This window comes from Stegodyphus dumicola, chromosome X2 (assembly GCF_044657685.1).
Source record: "Stegodyphus dumicola isolate Sdum_Otavi_A_Nest chromosome X2, ASM4465768v1".
In the NCBI taxonomy this organism is placed as follows: Eukaryota; Metazoa; Arthropoda; class Arachnida; order Araneae; family Eresidae; genus Stegodyphus; species Stegodyphus dumicola.
Window position 1 is genome coordinate 195,504,631 of NC_140781.1, and position 21,119 is coordinate 195,525,749.

A 21,119-nucleotide genomic window follows, 5' to 3' on the forward strand; every position below is an offset into this window, starting at 1 on the left:
AAAAATGTAACTAAACTCTAACTTGACTTTGAAATAATAAACGTGGAAGATTGGCCTTATATTATCAGGAAGCCGTATGTAGTACAGAGAACTGTTAACACTACAATACGTTTAAAATTATCAAGAGGATTAAACCTCTGGCCTGGAAGGCAACCAGCAACTGAGTAAAACTTCTAAGGTAAGCGGCCTGCTTCGACTTTCTTCCTCTCTCTCGCTTGGCAAAAAGCCACAACTTAAGTACTTGGCGTTCGCCAGACAAATTTTGCATAAATAAGTTAACGCTTATAATTCTGGCCGGAAGTAGAAAATAAGAAGTGATAGTAAAGATTTAAAATAAAATAAACGTTAGTAAAACTTAAGATCCTTACAATGCTTTCCCGACTTTTCAAGAAAAACTGGCTTTTTATACGTTAAACATTAAGTAAAACACTAAAGATCCCATGCAACCAACCGTTATCCGGGATATTAACCTAAGTTGAATAAGTGTTTAGCGATTTTACCGCTCGGCCGAATGGTGCGCTGAATTAGAATAGACTTCAGTGTCATTTTGCTTGTAGGCAGGATAGGATATGACACCAAGACTTCGCTATTATTGATATAAGTGTATTCTTGTTGCAGTACTGTACTGTATAAATATGTAAGGTGTAATGGTATGGAGGTAAGAATGCATTATAAGTATACATTACAATTTATGATCGCAAAGATACGTTCTTAAAAATTTCTTGATATATGCATATTTCCAAATTCATAAGAACGTGACGATACCGTAATTATTACGATGTTAATAAATTGGATTTCATCAGGTACATAATTAGTGTTCAAACATCATAGGTTACTGTTGATTTGTCCACCATTGCAGAATTTTAGACCCGCATCCCTACTGGAATGAATGATTTTGTTTTTACTTCCTTGTGCAAAGTCAAGACAGTTTTATAATCGCGAAAAATTTCGGGTATCATATTTCAGTAGAATATCTATTTTGATTGTTTCCGAATCCATTTGGACGATTATTTTGCATGGTATCTGCACGTAAGGGCAGAATAAAAGACTTTATTTTTTCAAAACGGATTACAAAATGGATTTAAAGTGGATTCAAAAGGGATTTTTTTTCGTGACATGTGTATGTACATACTTGCTTAAGTATGTATGCATCTTTGTATCTCGCATATCTCGATAACCTTTAGCCGTATGTTGAAACTTTATATATGGGACTTTACAACATCTAGTTATGCACCTCCCTATTGTAATCGGCAGAACCAAACGATATATAGTATATAATAAAATAATAAAATAAATCTTGTATGTGAAATATAAAATGCGAAAATAAATCTAATTAATTAGTAACTTAATTAGCAATAATTCTTTAAATTTTTATATGTCTCCCTCCTAGCATCTGTATTGTATCAAAAATGTTTTCGACTGCGTCATTTCTAGATCAGTTCATACATATGATTTAATAACGCTGATGCCGTAACTAGTTCGGAACTTAAACTGAAATTTTGACGTAACTAATTCGTATCCTGAACCCAAAATTTCGAGAACTGAAATCTTTCTTCTGGTGAGCTGCCATTTTGGATAACTGCACATTTTGCTTCTATCTCTGTTCCCATTAAGATCCTGCCTAGCTGCTCTCTTCCTATCGCAACAGCATAAAACATGTAAATATTCTTCAATAGGCATGATTCGAGTGCCAATTAAATTGTGGCCGCAATGTCAACTGAAATAAATGTGAATATTTAATATGACTCGTCTGACAATTTGCTGTTCTGCGGATTCAGCATTCTACGATCTACACCATCAATACTGCAAAGTATGTTTCGTTACACACACACATATACAACACCATCATATCCTGCTTAAAAGACCTCACCCGGCCTTTATTTTCGCAATCGTTGGTCGTAGTCATGTATTTCCAGTTACAAAAGTGTTTAAATGACGAAATTATTCATGTTTTATCAATGTCAAATTTAAAAAAAAATACAATTTTTGACAAATAACGAATTCTCACTTTTAATCTGGTCTCCCGGTTCCTATACTTATATTTGGTAACGTTTTATACCCGTTATGAAAAAATAAAATTTGAAGAAATTTGACTCATGTATGACAAAATTTGAACGGGATATTTAATTTCAAATTTACAATATTTGATGCCATTTTCAGCCTTAAGAAATCGGTTAATTACGTTAGCATTATTCGAGTAAATAAGGTTAAAGGAAGTGCATCAAAAATGTGTTTAATTTAATAGACTGTACAGATTTTTTTCATTATGATAGTATAGCCATACAACTGTCAATTTAAAAGATATTATACTTTTCGCATTCTAAATTCTTCCATGAACTTTCTCATCATTATTAAATTAAGTAATTTAAATGTATGAAGCTACGAGACAACTATGCGTAAAATATTAGGAGAGTGAATAATGAAATGCAAACCTAATTTAACCACTACTTCTAATTAACACCGAGCGTAATGTTGCCTAGTTAGTCTCACTCTCTAGAACCACAACGTCTGAAGTAAATTACGTGTCACAATAGAAATATTATACTGCGAATATAAAATTAAGTGAATTATGACAGGACATTTTAAATAGCGTAGCTTGTTTCCATGGTTGTTCGAAAGAATTAAAATTACCTGTAGCAAAATGTGCCATGATTACTTGCCTGAAATAATTTTACTAGCTTAATTTAATGCATTTTGGCAAACTTAATAATTTTGTCCATGTAATAAAGTAAAAATTAAATGCGTTTTTTCCCTCCTGCATCTGCTATCGAATGAGATGAGTTCAGATAAAATTCCTTTAAACATATAATATTTCACGTTATTAAATTATTTGCTGAAACCAATGCCAAGCATACGAAAGTGGTTTCTTTAATGCGAAATTACTTTTATCGTCACACAAGAAATTATTTTTATTTAGTGAGATGAAGTAGTTTATTATTTAGTGAGATGAAGTAGTTTTATCAACTTTCCACTTTAAAGTAAGTCATTTTCTTTATTAAAATACAGCTAATACTTTAGGTTATATCTAATATTCTGAAACCAGATATTGTAACCAGTCACACAAGCGCTTTGATCGCTGCATAATACCGATCACGGTACATCATCAAGGAATTCAGTTAGTTTATTGTGGGGCTTATAAGATATACATAAATTACACTTAAGCGTTTTTTCGTACGCTGAATGTGATGTCATACCTTTTCTCGAAAGGTGTGGGTCGTAGAGCTATGCTTCTTAGGTTTTTAAGTATTCGGAGCCAGGAATCCTTATCCTATCGAGTTTATGAGGCCTTGAAGGACCTCTTGTGCAAAATGCTTTTAACCACGCATTTAACTGATCATAAGCCATAGCGTGCTTTAACATTCGTGATTAAATAACCTACACATTATGCGCTGCAAAAGCCTTTATTTAAGTGGAACATTTTCCTGGATTTTTCTTAAATAACTCACTAACATGAAGTATTACAAAGCCTAGTATTCAGAACTCGAGGAATGCAGAATAACGTTTTCAAACATTTTCCCTGCAGGCATTTATCTAATATGCTGTTTTCATTGCAAAGCATTTATTTCAAAATCCAGAAAAAGTTCTCGTTGTTCATTCAAAGATTTCTGAATTTCATTTATAACGACAAAGAAAGATAAATAGCTGCTAATGGAACCTCCAGAAGAAAATCTGTTGTGAAAAAAATATTGAAACATCTTTGTAATAGTTACTTTACCGTAATAGTTAGCTGGTTTTGTTGATTTGAATTAAGGCAGAGGACACGAGGGCTGTCTCCAAAAGGAGATGTGCCTTCGTGGAGGACTTTTAAGAGAAACAAATGTGCATTCATATTGCATATGGAGAAAAACCTGAAAACGTTCATATAGTCATCCTATGGACCAGGATTTAAATCATCGTTGAACTGCCAGCATTCAGCGATCTAATTCCCTTTGGAATCCCATAATCGAAAGAATTACATGAAAAGGGAAAATTTGCATGGTTGTTTTGGAATTTTAGTTAAATAAGCAAATAAATAATGCGGGTAAATATCTACTTGAAACTCAACTGTGTATTTTAATTAACACTGACGAAAACCTGACGAAACTTTCTTTAATCTTATATCGTTTGTACCCAAAATGGCGGAATTGCTAAAGTGGCAAATATCTGATATTTCGGCCGCCGTTAATTGCCGAGAATGAAGCATAATGGACCTTCCTGGATTAAACACGTTGGCTGCATGGGTTTTTCATAATTTTCCCAAGATGTAACCTTGGCTGGTTTTCTCAGAAAAACAACAGAAACATTACTTCACACAGACTGACAACCTTAGAATTCTTGGCCACATTCTTTTCCCCGATGCTTTCACCACTTGTATATTCTAGCACCGCTAGTAACCGTAATATTATCGTATTACAGACTGACGTCTTCAGATGTCTTATTCATATTTCTATGCTAATTTTGTTATTAATTTGAGAAAAGCTTCATAAATTAATCGGTAAGTTGATACCTACTGTTACTGTAATGAAAGTGGATTGGATTATTCAATTATGGCAAAGTACAAGAGGGCTATCTGTCTAAAGAGGTGGATGCCTTCGTGGAGGACCTTTCTAAAGGAAACTGGCTCGTATACACGTTACACATGGAGAAAACTACGAAAACGTCCATGCAGCCAGCCCGTTCGTGGGATTTCAACCTCGGACCGAGCTACCAGTGTTCAGCGTCTTTACCGCTCTGCCGCTTGTGGGCTACTGTAATGAAAGAGCAGATAATGAGTAAGTTTATAATTGGCGCATATATTAACCCAATACTAAAAATATGATTATGAGTGAATTTTTTTCCTAAATTGTCATATTCCTAGCTTGTCATATGGCTATTAATATTTTTTTCTGTTCTGAGAAAACATATTTTTCTATACAAGATTTCGACAATCCATTTTTACGTCCCTTTTTATTCATAACCAGAACTCACGTTTCAGTTTCATCGCGTAATTCACTTTTGGGTGTACTTTATTATCTCTCGGGAATTTAAACGTCTATTGTTTATTTTCATGCACTTTTCAAACATATAAATATGTTATTTTGCCTTAGCATGAATTCTCTAGTGATAAATATTCCGTGAGAAATGTGTACTTGTAACCTGAAAACACTACTGCATTCTTATTTTGTCGATTTTGACTGTGATCCTTTGCCTTTGGCGTGAGATGAAGTAGTTTTATCAACTTTCCACTTTAAAGTAAGTCATTTTCTTTATTAAAATACAGCTAATACTTTAGGTTATATCTAATATTCTGAAACCAGATATTGTAACCAGTCACACAAGCGCTTTGATCGCTGCATAATACCGATCACGGTACATCATCAAGGAATTCAGTTAGTTTATTGTGGGGCTTATAAGATATACATAAATTACACTTAAGCGTTTTTTCGTACGCTGAATGTGATGTCATACCTTTTCTCGAAAGGTGTGGGTCGTAGAGCTATGCTTCTTAGGTTTTTAAGTATTCGGAGCCAGGAATCCTTATCCTATCGAGTTTATGAGGCCTTGAAGGACCTCTTGTGCAAAATGCTTTTAACCACGCATTTAACTGATCATAAGCCATAGCGTGCTTTAACATTCGTGATTAAATAACCTACACATTATGCGCTGCAAAAGCCTTTATTTAAGTGGAACATTTTCCTGGATTTTTCTTAAATAACTCACTAACATGAAGTATTACAAAGCCTAGTATTCAGAACTCGAGGAATGCAGAATAACGTTTTCAAACATTTTCCCTGCAGGCATTTATCTAATATGCTGTTTTCATTGCAAAGCATTTATTTCAAAATCCAGAAAAAGTTCTCGTTGTTCATTCAAAGATTTCTGAATTTCATTTATAACGACAAAGAAAGATAAATAGCTGCTAATGGAACCTCCAGAAGAAAATCTGTTGTGAAAAAAATATTGAAACATCTTTGTAATAGTTACTTTACCGTAATAGTTAGCTGGTTTTGTTGATTTGAATTAAGGCAGAGGACACGAGGGCTGTCTCCAAAAGGAGATGTGCCTTCGTGGAGGACTTTTAAGAGAAACAAATGTGCATTCATATTGCATATGGAGAAAAACCTGAAAACGTTCATATAGTCATCCTATGGACCAGGATTTAAATCATCGTTGAACTGCCAGCATTCAGCGATCTAATTCCCTTTGGAATCCCATAATCGAAAGAATTACATGAAAAGGGAAAATTTGCATGGTTGTTTTGGAATTTTAGTTAAATAAGCAAATAAATAATGCGGGTAAATATCTACTTGAAACTCAACTGTGTATTTTAATTAACACTGACGAAAACCTGACGAAACTTTCTTTAATCTTATATCGTTTGTACCCAAAATGGCGGAATTGCTAAAGTGGCAAATATCTGATATTTCGGCCGCCGTTAATTGCCGAGAATGAAGCATAATGGACCTTCCTGGATTAAACACGTTGGCTGCATGGGTTTTTCATAATTTTCCCAAGATGTAACCTTGGCTGGTTTTCTCAGAAAAACAACAGAAACATTACTTCACACAGACTGACAACCTTAGAATTCTTGGCCACATTCTTTTCCCCGATGCTTTCACCACTTGTATATTCTAGCACCGCTAGTAACCGTAATATTATCGTATTACAGACTGACGTCTTCAGATGTCTTATTCATATTTCTATGCTAATTTTGTTATTAATTTGAGAAAAGCTTCATAAATTAATCGGTAAGTTGATACCTACTGTTACTGTAATGAAAGTGGATTGGATTATTCAATTATGGCAAAGTACAAGAGGGCTATCTGTCTAAAGAGGTGGATGCCTTCGTGGAGGACCTTTCTAAAGGAAACTGGCTCGTATACACGTTACACATGGAGAAAACTACGAAAACGTCCATGCAGCCAGCCCGTTCGTGGGATTTCAACCTCGGACCGAGCTACCAGTGTTCAGCGTCTTTACCGCTCTGCCGCTTGTGGGCTACTGTAATGAAAGAGCAGATAATGAGTAAGTTTATAATTGGCGCATATATTAACCCAATACTAAAAATATGATTATGAGTGAATTTTTTTCCTAAATTGTCATATTCCTAGCTTGTCATATGGCTATTAATATTTTTTTCTGTTCTGAGAAAACATATTTTTCTATACAAGATTTCGACAATCCATTTTTACGTCCCTTTTTATTCATAACCAGAACTCACGTTTCAGTTTCATCGCGTAATTCACTTTTGGGTGTACTTTATTATCTCTCGGGAATTTAAACGTCTATTGTTTATTTTCATGCACTTTTCAAACATATAAATATGTTATTTTGCCTTAGCATGAATTCTCTAGTGATAAATATTCCGTGAGAAATGTGTACTTGTAACCTGAAAACACTACTGCATTCTTATTTTGTCGATTTTGACTGTGATCCTTTGCCTTTGGCGTGAGATGAAGTAGTTTTATCAACTTTCCACTTTAAAGTAAGTCATTTTCTTTATTAAAATACAGCTAATACTTTAGGTTATATCTAATATTCTGAAACCAGATATTGTAACCAGTTATCTTCGAAACATCTATCTGCAGGCATATTATGGAAAATTTATATCAGAGTGTTAAATTACCACACTGAAACTTTAGCAAGATAGCAGGAAATTAATTTTTTAATTTACGTTTGCTAATTGATTGTTTTCTGCGATAATCACTGCTTTTCCTTCGGGCAAGTTTTCAAATGTCAGCAGTTGCTTAATGAAATGACTTTACACACCGAACTCTTCAATTACTGAGATTTTCAATTTTCTTTCATGGATTACAGTTACCATCATTCGGAGGCTTGCTCCATCTACCTCTGGTAATGACTTTCAAAAGTTTCGTTCAGGCATATGAGAAAGAGAAGGCATTTTACGGTCCTCCCCAAACCATTAATGAATGTGATATTTCAAATCATACCGACTAAGGACAGTACGTACATTTTACGTAGCTGCATGTATGATGATTTCGGTCATGATGCTTCAGAAGGGTGAACTGAAATTTTCTTTTCACGTTTCATACGACCATAGTTTATTTAGAATTTTGGTACATAAATATTTGGATATACCGAAAGTGATACAAAAATATCGTGACGTAAAAAAGATACTGAAAATTCCATTTTTGTTGCAGAATTTAAAAAAAATCAGCTATGGTCGTGATAAAATTCTATACTATAACAAACACTGTAATAACAGTAGATATATAACTTTAAATCTGGTATGATGGATAAATTCCGGTTACAGCCGAAAACATCGCGGCAAAAACATCGCAGACGAAAATGTCGCGGAAAAAACAACGCAAGGCGAAAACGTCGTGCTACAAAACATCGTGGGAGAAAACATCGCAAAGAGAAAACATCGCAGTTCTAAAACATCGTGGTACAAAACGTCGTCGTCGAAAATAAAGCGGTTCAAAAACATCGCAGTTTAAAAACATCGTCGTTGAAAATATCGTGGTAAAAAATAAAGTATCTACAAATCATCGCATGACGATAACATCGCAGACATGCTTTTTTCAGGCATGCTTTAATAAGTGTAAATGGATATTCCCATAATGATTTGTGAGCGCAAGAAGGATAATTTTTACTTTCATATTTTTTATTAATTAATACATTTTTGCTGAAAAAATAAAAAGGAAACTTAAGCATAAAAAATTAATGCAACTTATAGCACTTAATAGAATTTTAAACAGACATAGTTAACTAACAAAGGCCATTAATAAAACATTTTTATAAAGTTTTTACTGGTAATATTTCATGAAAAGTATAATCTATAAGTTACATTTAATTTTCTATGCTTAAGTTTCCTTCTTACGTTTTCAGCAAAAATTTATTAGTTAATAAAATATGTGAAAGTAAAATTTATCCTTCTTTACACCTTGCGCTCACAAATCATTATGGGAATATCCATTTACAATTATTAAAACCTGAAAAAAGCATGTCTGCGATGTTATCGTCATGCGATGATTTGTAGATACTTTATTTTTTACCACGATATTTTCGAAGACGATGTTTTAAAACTGCGATGTTTTTGAACCGCTTTATTTTCTACGACGATGTTTTGTACCACGATGTTTTAGAACTGCGATGTTTTCTCTTTGCGATGTTTTCTCCCACGATGTTTTGTAGCACGACGTTTTCGCCTTGCGTTGTTTTCTCCGCGACGTTTTCGTCCACGATGTTTTTGCCGCGATGTTATCGGCGGACACCATGAATTCCATGCTGTTCCTTCAATAGCATCTAGTTCCCTATTTTATGTGATAACAAGTAGCAACAAGTTCTGTAGTACGACTTTCGACTGTACGTTTTAAGAAAATGTTTGCGTTTAAATTTATCATGATTTCTTTAGAAATCGAATACTATTCATGTTTGATTTCACATCTTTCCAAGAATCTCTGTCAATGCTGATAGCATCAGAACAAGAGTATGAATTTGGTTGTGACTTTATTCCTATAGCGTTCTGCATTCTTTTGGTATTTCGTTTTAAAAAATGCAATTATAATAAATACAATACTTTGTAATTTGAGACTCGTAGTCTGCAGGAGGGATGGAAATAATTTCATTGAAATTCCCAAGTTTATCAAATTATTTTCTTGATTGTTTGGAAACTAGAATTACAATGAACTCAATGCAGAAGAAAGCAAAAGTACAAAGATACTGTAGAATACGGATTTATATTTTTTATACAAAAAACATTGCCAAATATCGGCTGTTCATTTAAATTTTTTGCTTAAAAAGAAGTATATTTAAAGCTTTATTGAACTGTCTTCATAAATTTCTGGATACAGTTACTGAGTTACATTTCACAAATGTTTAGACTTTTTGAATTTTTGACATTTAAAAATAATTTTTGAAGCGAATTAAGGAGTACTGTAGCGTACGTACGGGTTTACAATTGATTGAATGCTTACAGAACCGAAGATAGCTTGAAAAAATTTATTGGTACCAAGAGAAAACCTTTACGGCTCTGGAACTTTCCACAAAAGGATTCGCACAACTTTTCTCATTAGAAAAGAGCGCAATCAGTAACTACCACTTCAAACTACTAAGAACGTTAAACACAACGGAATGCAAAGCGCTTCTAAAGAGCGAAGCTCGCATGGAAAATTCTCAATACTCCGAAGTCAACTCTGAACTAAACACTGAATACGAGTATAGCACTTTATTGCTGGAATATTGTGAGAATCACAATTTTACCAGCTCAGATGAAATCTGGGCCCTTTGGTGCTCGACGCTGGAATGTTTCTTAAAAACGTTTTTTTTTTTTTTTTAATAGCGGGCCCTCAGCTGACCTCGGCTTGGCTACTACTAAGGCCAGAAATGGTGGTCACATTAATAATGGAAGCACCTAATAGGTGGGCCACTTTTGCCTCTTATGAAGGGATGGACAGTTACAACTATGCTTTCTCCGGGATTCGAACCCAGGCCCTTTGGTATCGCAATCGGTACCCCTAACCACTGTACCGTCTGGGCGGCTGTTACTTGAAAGTGCATTCCGTAAACGCGAAAGTTTGAATAGACAGAACTGAGAACTGATACTGTCCTGTCTTACATAGGTTTGTCCCGATCGTTGAAGAATTTCAAGTATCTTCAGTTTCTCGAAATTAATGGAAGGCATATGCGGTTGAAGTTACATATAACGGCCGCGTACGGGGGACCGGACCAAAATGCCCTCCAAATGGTCACCAAGTTTGGTGATGTTTTGCGATTACTTTTGCGATAAAAAAATTAGTTGCCGAAACCATCGCCAGCGTAGCGGTATCTCACCAATTTAGCGTGATAGCCTCTTAAATAGACTTACACCTGTAATTTTATTTATCCGGCAAGGCTTCGATTTCTCGAGGCCCTTCAATTTACATTATACGAAATTTACATTATACAATACTTCGAAAGTAATAAAGATGTTCCACAGATGTCTTTTTACATAATTCTTAAAAAATATAACTATACGTTTAGTTTTATTTTAATAATTTTCATCTAGAACGATTTATTCTCTCCAGATTATTTTAAATAGTGAAAGCAAAATAATAATTTATTTCTATGTTATTTTTAACACTTTTCTTGTTTAAAAAGAACTTTACACAATGAAATGCAAATGATAATAAATTAGTGGCTGAACAATACGATGAAAATTAATTTTCTGTTTTGTATACTGTTGTGCCATTTTTTTACCCAACTCCCGCCAAAGATATGAAAATTATTTTACTTCGTTTAAAACATTATGTGGCCCAAATTAGCAAGAAAAGAGTCATTTATCTGACATAGTCTGACTCAAATTTTCATTAGCGTTTTGAAAGTTTATTATATGGAAAAGAAGCAAACACAGATGAGCAAACCACAGGCGTGTTTCAAAACAAGAAAAAATGACTTGGTATTATGCCTCAGATATAGCTGAGTTTTGTTGCTGTCACATAACATCAAAGGAGATTACTAACTATCCGGCTCATATCGTTTATGGTAGCTTTGATCGTTATCTGGATTAGGTTTCAGCGATCAATGCGGTCATTTTGCCCCTAGTTAAAATGAGCAGATAAAGATAATTGCGAATTGCTCAGGTAAATATTGTAGAATATTTAAATTAGCGAGGAAATTATACATGCCCTTTTCCTTGGGCGTGTTTCTATTTGAAGACCCAAAGTTTATTCAGTTTTGCGTAGGATAACAGTTTTCCCATCTTCTAATTGCAGTGATAATAAATGGAATCATATTGCAGACCAGAAAGAATTTTCTTCAAAGTTAAATTCATAAAGAAATGATATTTGTGTAAAACCCCATATTTTGCGTCGTTACAGAATTAAAACATTTCTCTTTGAAATTCGTCGACAAGTATATTAATGCCAGCACTTTCAGGAGCTATAATTATCTACTTATTTTAAAATTAATTAAATCGTTTTATTTTCTTTCAGTACCACATGTTATAAATAATGCTTTTACGGGTTTTGAACTTCATTATAACTGCAATGCATCTGAGTAACCTTTTTTGGTCAAGTATAGCATTTAATGTTTTCTCTGAATATAACAGAGGTTTAATTTCTGTTTCACTATTTTATAACTTTATCCTACCCGGCAATGTCTTTGATGAAGAAGTCACTTAATCTCGGTGCCGATAAATCATTAGCGGTTCGTAAGCAATTTTAAAGGCTTTTGATACTTTATGAATGAATGAAAATTAAAAAGAGAAAAAAATATTTACTTTAGTGCAGCTGGTTCAGGCGTGTAGTTCATGTTGTCTCTACACAGGTTTTACCTACCGCAAGTTCAAAATTCTATTAAAGAAAATTTAATGGTAATGAGCAATGTTGTATCCATGCAACAGAGCATCATAGAAATGTTCTATGCACTAAAACGTTTTCTTCTTTATATTAAGTACATATACTTGTCTAGAAATCTCGAGATAGTTGAAGGAAGAAATATATTAAAATAAAGGCAAAGTGAGTCGCTAAGCCTTGTGATTAGAATTCTCGCCTTTTGATAAGCAGTTTCGGGCTCAGCACTTAAAATATTTACTTTGTTTGGAATATCAGTTATTTTGCGTGCTGCAGAGCTTAAAGGTATTTAATGTCTTCCACAGGTTTAAGCACAAGCTCCCTAATATAATAATTATTCGAAAATTTCACATTTTTAATGTAATTAAAGTGTAAATTTACTTTTTCTCAAACAACGCCTTACAAAAATGCTACCTGCGTTCCATTGTAGACCTCTGACAACCTTCAGTAGCAAAAGCCTATTCAAAACAAGTATTTATAATAACTAAGGCCACTCCTGAAAGTTAGTAAACAAGAATGATATCAATATTCTCATCACACATTACAATTATAAAATCTGTACTTTGTCGGAAGATAATTCAGCGCTCTATAAAAGCATCCATGTCATAAATAGTGCTCAGAGTAATACGCTAAATAATATAGCTCAGTAGTGCTGATATAAATTAACAATTTTCCTGGTGACTCATATAAAATGACGACTATTACATATTCTTATATTTTTTAACCTTAAGCTGTAAAACGTTCATGTAACAATCAAATATAATTTTTCAGTGCTCTTTCTATTTAAAGAAATATGAGGCCATTGCAAAATTTTCTCATTTGCAAGCAGCAAATTGTTGAATGAAACTTCTGATGCAATGCAAAAGGAGTTAAATTTAAACTTTTAACTAGAGAACTTAAATATAGATGGAAAAAAAACGTTGCTAACTTATAACACTTAATTTGCTCTGCCAGGACGTAAACTCACCGATAGCCTTTGAATAATGAGCTTTTGTATTAAATGTAGTATTTTAAGGGGAGAAATATTCATACATTTGTTAAATATTAGGTAAAATAATGTGTTTTCCTTTCCATTGCATAGTACTCAGTCCAGCCCATGCTATTAAGAATTTAAAATGTTTGAGAAATGTTTTAAGTTGAGATTACAAAAAATCTACATAAAACATTGATAGCAATATATTTTGAAGTATTTGTATTCATATTTGCAGTATACGCCATGTTCATAAAAGTCCTTAACTGACCTTTATTTTCGTAAACGTTGGTCGTAGATATATACTTCCAGTTACAAAAGCATTTTATACGGTCCTCCGATTCCCATACTTGTATTTAAGAAACTTTTGTACTCAATATAAAAAAATGAAACATAAAGCCTTTGATTCCTGTACCACAAAAATTGGTTGCAATATTTGATATTCAGACATCATATTTAGTGGCCGTACACAATATGAAAAGCAAAATATTTGCATTTACACGTAAGTGAGAATAAAGCATAGCATCTTTTTAGAAAAAAAGTTTCTGTTATTAAGAGATTAGGTGATGAGTATTTCTATGCAGATTATTGTAAAAAGTATTAAGCAATATGTATTTTGTTTTCAAAATGAAGATCTTATTCACAGAATCTTATATAACTCATGTTCCAGAAAACAGACACGGCGCTGTTAACTGAACGATGCCCCCTGAAATAGTTGCAAAGCGACTTACTAAATGGCGTTGCCTCTGATGAACACTCGATTAGCCTGCCAGTCTTTCGAGGAAGTATAGTAGTTACCATTTTCAGCTGTGTGTCTCCCGATCAATGCGGGATGGTGTCCAGTTTGTAATTAAGACTTCAGTGATCAGACGGTTCTCGTTAGGCGTCAGTGACCGGCGAATGAAATGAATGAACTGACAAGCCTATGAAATTTAACTTTAATGGAGAACACCAAATGCCTTCAGCAGTTAAATTACTGTAGCAAGAATAATGTCATACGACAGGCAGCCATCCTTATAATTCTGCCATACCTACCGCCATGGCAGCAGAGCACTTCAAGAGTATTTTGTGACCAGTTTTGTTATAGTTCTTATCATCAAGCTATTAATGGTAGGAAAATGAGAGGAGAAATTCATAGATATTTACCCTCTGCTGTTCGGAACCCTGATGCGGATTTCTATTATATCCAGCTGCAATTCTCATTTAGTCGCTTAATACTCTGCGAATTTCAAAATAATAGAACCACCTGACTCATTATGCATATTCATTGTCATTCATTAGACATTTTGAAATTGAAGGTAATGCGTATTATTTTGAAATTTAATAGAGCAGCTCCTTGCTTACATTTAATTTTGATTCCCAAGTAGCACAGCAAACTCGTCGCGGATGTCGTTGCAAAAACGTTGCAATATGTCGTCTTTAAGACGCCCAGATGTTCGCGAACATCCATTGTTTTGCAACCGTTGCAAAGACATCTTTATTACGTATTTGCAGATGAGGTTTTTGTCACATAGACTTGGTTATTGCGTCTTTCGCAGGTGATATTTTGGTTGTGAAAGCATCGTATCACGACGTCTTAAAGACGCCTAAATGTTCGCCAAATTCCCCCTTTTTGCAACAGTTGTGAAAATGTCGTTATTATGCACTTGCGTTACATATTGATTTATGCAGAAAAATAAGCTTAATAATTAATATATTTTCCTTCTTTTTTAAAATTTTGTATTCCTTGTATTTATCTAAAGTTTAAATATTTTATCATTTCCTGAAAACCAGAAGATAATACAATTTTTTCTCTTAGACTAAATATGCATAATTAATAATAGCCTTAATTATTTTCAGTACTTTAAACTATATTTTTATAAATAACTTAAATTCGAAGTTACGATTATGCGTAATTATGGAAGTGGTTATTATAAATATATAACATTAATAGTAGGTTTTAAGTAAATAAAACTCAATTAGACATAAATAAAAGTAAAGATACATATGTGGGTAAAAAAGAGCGTTTCTGATAACAGCATAATCACATTTATTTCTGTTAAATCTCAGAGGCATTGAAAATTGCCCCTGTCATGATAAATTAGGAGGCGGTTCTTAAAGTACATAGCCCACCAGCGGCCGAGCGGTAAACTCGCTGAACACTGATAGTTCGGTCAGAGGTTCGAATCCCGCGAACGGGCTGGCTGCATGGGCGTTTTCGTGGTTCTCCCCATGTGTAAAGTGTATACGAGCCAGCTTTCCTTAGAAAGTCCTCCACGAAGGCATCCCTCCCCTTAGGCAGATAGCCCTAGTGTGCTTTGCCATAATCACACACACACACACACACTTAAAGTGCATAATCCGTATTTTACCTGAAGTCAAGTATAAATTTATTCGCGTTTCACAGTAAAAAATATAACCATTAACTTCTATATCTCCAAGATATGCAAATGAAAGACAGTATAAAGTAGTAAATAAATGTGATCAAAAATACTTCATACAAAAATATACCTTAATCTAATAACTTCCCATATTCATATCTAAAATGAAATAATAACCTTACAAACATGACAGTATTTAAGAAAAAAACATGAACTAGTAGTGTTTGAAAGTATAAATAGCAGTAGGAAGGTAACAGAACTAAAATTTCCAATTAATAAAAAAATATTCGTGTTTTTTAAATAGTAAGCAATTAAAAGTGCAATAATTATGGATTGCAGTATTTACTAGCAATGATGATGTTTTTAACACCATTTCTTTCGATTATATGTAAATGTATTTACTTATTATTAGTTTCTACATTTTAGAATAGCGGTAGATTACAATGATAATTTCATGCACTTTTTATAATCAATAACTTTTCTTTTGATACTGTACAGAAATAATTTAAGTAATGTAGTATACGATAGTAAGCTAAGTACGTTAAAGTAAGCTCTTCGTTAAATAGCACACGATGAAACCTTTTGTTTTATTATGAATTTATTTGTTATCATATGCACATAAAATGTAAGCGAAGAAAATAGAATATACTTAAATTTAATAAAGAATAAAACCTAATTTCCAACATTCATTTATTGAGATAATCTAATAGACGTACATAACAGCAATATTTAAAAAAACGCGAATTACACAGTGTTTGGAAAAAAGCTATTAAACGACAAGTAATAAAACTGCAATTTGCAATCAATAAAAAAATATTGAGTGTTTTTTAATATCACACACTTAAATATCGCATAATTATAGATGACAATATTTCATGGTAATCCTAATGTTTCCTTAACACTATTTTTTCGATCATATGCGGAAAGTCTGAGAAACAATATGTTCGTTTAATATGAGTGATATACGATATAGCACTTAGGACTTTATAACCGAATCCGTGTATCCAAATATTGCACCGCTGGATCACTGAAGATTGGAGAACACCACCATGTAAGTTTAATCCACAGAAACATAAAACACTAAAACAGAACACTATTTCACTGTAGGACGTAGCACATTGCATTGTAGAGCAGATATTCGCAAACAAAATAAGCGGAAATTTGGCATTACTACCATGATTTCTCCTCAATTCAAAATAAACTGTCATCATTATATTCTTTCCACCGTTCTCTTGCTGTATCGAAGCTCTCCAGTATTTAATTCCGATGGTGAATTACAAAACCGTGAAGAAAATATTTCTGAAAATAAAATGGAGGCTGAAATTATTGCGCCGCTAACTGACTTGTTCGAATTTGGCAGCTAGTCAAAGGCGCAAGCCTCGACCTCAGATGTTTGTTTATAATCATCCAGTAAATATGTACATGGAATGTCAATCTCTTGAACGCAGTTCAGTCTAAACATTTAGCGTTTTATACGATGGCATTAAACCTTTCGACGGTTCTGCTGATGATTTAATAGACTCTTTTTAAATGGCATAGAAGAATTATTTAAACTAAATAGAATTAGGAACAATGTTCACAAGATTATATTTACACAAAAATATTTATCGGGCTCGCTAAAATATTTGTAATGTCAATATCGCCAAATCCCAAGTGTACCGTATACTAGGATTAAACCAAGCATTTATAAATGCATGTAGATGAACAAAAACGTAACAAACAGTTCATGAGAACTTTTTTACGTAATGAAGTCGTATTTTTGTTCACAGTTTCTCTAATTTTGATGTCAATATTTATTAGTACTTTATCAAAGCCATTAATTTTGTCGTTTTCCATTAAAAGTGCTAATATTTCTTTCTCCTTTTCCATTAATTTTTTCGTTCTGCTTCTCCTGAGATATTTTGGACAACAGTTAAATATGCATGGATATGCAACGTCTTTTAACATTGGACGTTTTATCGGAATTCTTAAAATTGCCCCATTTATAATTGTAAATACATCTTCACGCAACGCACAATCATATCTCCGCGAAAATTGTACTTTTTGCTCTGTATGCGGTAAAAACGTTTCATATTATGTCAGCATATTAATTCAAATAAATTCGTCCTTGCTTCAAAAAAAAATAAATAAAGTCATATTTCAGTAGCAAAATAATTGCTAACATGTGACTTGCATTGATTTCGGAAATATGATTTTTTAAAATATGTAAAATGCATAACTTAATAACTTACTTTATAGATTAGTTTCATTTTAAAATATTTTGTTGTAATATTTATAAAAAATATTTTTATTTTAACTCAATTTTAAACAATAATTTAGCACGTATTTTTAGTACTAATTAAATTTAATAAATCAAAAGTATTTACATTAAATTTACATTTCATTAGATGAATCTACCTTAGATTAATATAGTTAGATGAAATAAAGTAATGAAACATTGCAAAGTAAATCTTATGCGAACTTCAGATTCTTGAAAGAGCAGATTTAGTCTCTTTTCATTCTAAAAATAAATCTGCTGAACAAAAAAAAAAAAAAAAAATGCTAAAACGGCCACGTCTAAAGGCGGTCATATCATGAAGTTTCAGCGCCGTTGACAAATTGCCAAGATGCAATGGAAAATATTAAAATATTTTGCGTCTTCGCAACGTTGTAAAGACGTCGTAAAAGTTACCACGACCACTTTGCAACCTCTCGCAACAGTTTGCAACAGCGTTACGACGTTGCCGTGCTACTTGGGTTTAATATAAGAACCTTTAAAATAGTATTAATAAGGCAAGAACAATACAATTAAGGTGAATTATATTGAAATAAACTACCGACTTAAGTATTTTGAGATCCATTAATCATTTTTATATTTTTAATTTATTTAAAACTGAATGGATCATGTATCAGTATCAAGTGTATTTGTTACCGTTTGATGTTGACTTTATGTCAGAAAAGATGTCGAATAAATAACACAGTTGCGAGTATCAAGCAAATGTCATCTCACCGTCATAAAGATCTCGAAAATTTAAGTATATATATTTTGAAGGAGTGTAAACTTATTCGTCGTCGTAAAATGAAATTATGTTGCTGTGTGGCCATATCGTAAACAGACTTGATTTTGCCAAATATCACACGATGGGGAATGAAAATAGGGCAAGGCTCCTTGGAATGAATAGAAGTTGAATTTAGATGTCCCTACTGATGGAATTATTTGGTAAGATTTTACAGAAAATGTTGATGTTCTGTTTGATGACAGAATGTTTTTAATGTACTCCAAGATGCAATAAATTTTAAATTAAGAGATTTTTACCCCTGAATAAGATGTTATTTGGATAACAGTCGCAACTGCTCCTCTCATTTATTAAGAATCCTACACTTTTGACGTAACGTCAACATTAAATAGTGATCAATGCATTTCTTGTTTACTAAGTAATCTAGTAATATAAACATATATTAAGTATTATAGTTCTAAGCAATTAGAACGCCTTATTAGAAAAGGTAAATGAATCTTGAAATGCCTGAAATCTATAATTAATTCCTATGTAGTTTATCCCAATTATTATCCCCCATCATCAATAATTTCTATGTCCCATGTGCAATCAAATTCAAATTTAATCTCGGAGAAAAGAAAATACGCATTCAAATTTTAATAGGATTCCCTTCATTTGGATTAAAGACTTCGAGGGCTACCTGGCTAAATGCAAGAATGCTATGCGGGGGACGTTTTAAATTGAACTGATTCATATTCATGTTCCACATGGGGAGGATCAGACACATTTCTACGCAGACAGATAAACAAATCGCATTCAGCAGTTTACTGCTCGGACTTTGGTGGTCACCATATTTTATTAAAGCAAGTCATATTTTCTTTAGTGAATGTCTCCATGTCGAAAGTATTAATTGAATGAGAATAAAACTGCATAGGAGGGATATTTTATTGGAACGTGTTTTCATTTGGACTGTATTCCAAAGATAAAAAATCAAATAAAATTAATAATTTAAATTTGTCATATTTTTGTATGGTGCTTCGCAAATCTTTATTTGAATATATTTTAATTTAAAACTTGCTTCACGAAGATAGGCAACATAATATTTGATATAAAATTCAGTTTTAAAATGGCTGTATCATTTTAAAGCATAATGTCAAGAACGTTTATAGTAAAATATGCCTTAAAATTCAATTTTTAGCAATAATTCGTTAAGTTTGAAATCCTTGTTTTCCAGATATGCGGATTTTTAAAGCGGGTGAAATACCGATTCCTTCGTGTTTGGCAATTCAATGGAAGCAGATACGTAGCTCTAATGCCTTGCGCTGGACAGCCAAGAATTGTAATCATCCTGGTAGATTCATATGCAAGAAGCCTTCTGTTGGTATGAATTCAATTTCAGATATATTTTTGTCGTTTAGTTTTTCCTTAATAAATTAATAAGTAGCAATATTTTTACCTTTCTCTTTGTTTTATGTAGACTATTTTCAATTATCGTTGATTCTTTTGCCATCTTTCTAGACACTAAATTATTTGAACTGGATATAAAAAATTGGAATTTCATTAATTATCAATCCTTTTTCTCGACTGCTTTCTTCATCTTATACAGTACATACTGCAGAAATTCTGAATTTATTCCCAAAGCTAACATACTATATTTTCTAAGATTTTAAATTAAAGTTGTGTTAACATGCTTTGTGTACCAGGTTCTAACAGTATTACTTTATAGTCTACATTCTGATTTTTATTCTAATTATTGATTTTGATTACATGTATTACGATCATTTCTACAATTCAGTAAAAATTTATTAATCAACATTTAAGTAAAATTCAAGTATTTACTTGGACGCAAAAATGCTTTTCCACATATTGGCAAAAATGTTAAATGAAGATCAAATCATTATTTAATTGGAGTTACGCAGAGTCATGGCTGCTTCATTTGTAGCTAAAGAAAGAGGAAATTTCTCAAGTCTAATGATGATAACAAAGGAATCTAACGGAAGAATCTTTCGTTTTGTGGACTTGCCATTGCCGTCTAAGCTTCGTATGACTATGAATGACTAGAAAACGAATATATTTCGAAGGCGAAGCACATTCCTCTTGGAAAAGATTAAAAAACATTGAGATTAAGTTTCTGAATAACATATGTAGACTACCTATGTTTTGCCTTCTACGGGAAGGTGCAGTGATTACTGGCCTTCTGTGGGTTACTGAAGAAGAAACTTTCTCTATTTGATATCAGGTTGTCGGCAGAACGTTTTTCTTGATCGGTATTGTTATACCTTTGAGTGCTATTATATTTTAATGAAAGCTCATTCTTGTAAAAGAAATTTTAAGGCAAAAATTTCGAAAACGAATGAGTTTACGATTGAACGAATTTACGACAGAACTGACGATTCTTCGAAATAATTTTTTAAAACAATACACCAGCAATTCTTTAAATAGTCTTCAATTAATTTTCATCAAAATCAGATGCCTTTAGTTTATGCAATTAAACTTCATCAAATATGCATAATAACATCACCAATGAATAGCATTTGGTTAGAGAGCATTGCTTCGTTTA

At 32.8% G+C, this 21,119-nt stretch overlaps 1 protein-coding gene across 2 annotated transcripts in view; it reads left to right on the top strand.

Moving 5' to 3' along the window:
* Positions 1-21,119, top strand: part of LOC118198260 (uncharacterized) — a 324,065-nt gene that overhangs the window by 256,406 nt on the left and 46,540 nt on the right. For both annotated transcript variants that reach the window (XM_085809850.1, XM_085809851.1), the window contains exon 13: positions 19,794-19,940. In XM_085809850.1, coding sequence (XP_085665976.1) covers positions 19,794-19,940 — 147 coding nt within the window. The remainder of the gene's footprint in view (positions 1-19,793; positions 19,941-21,119) is intronic.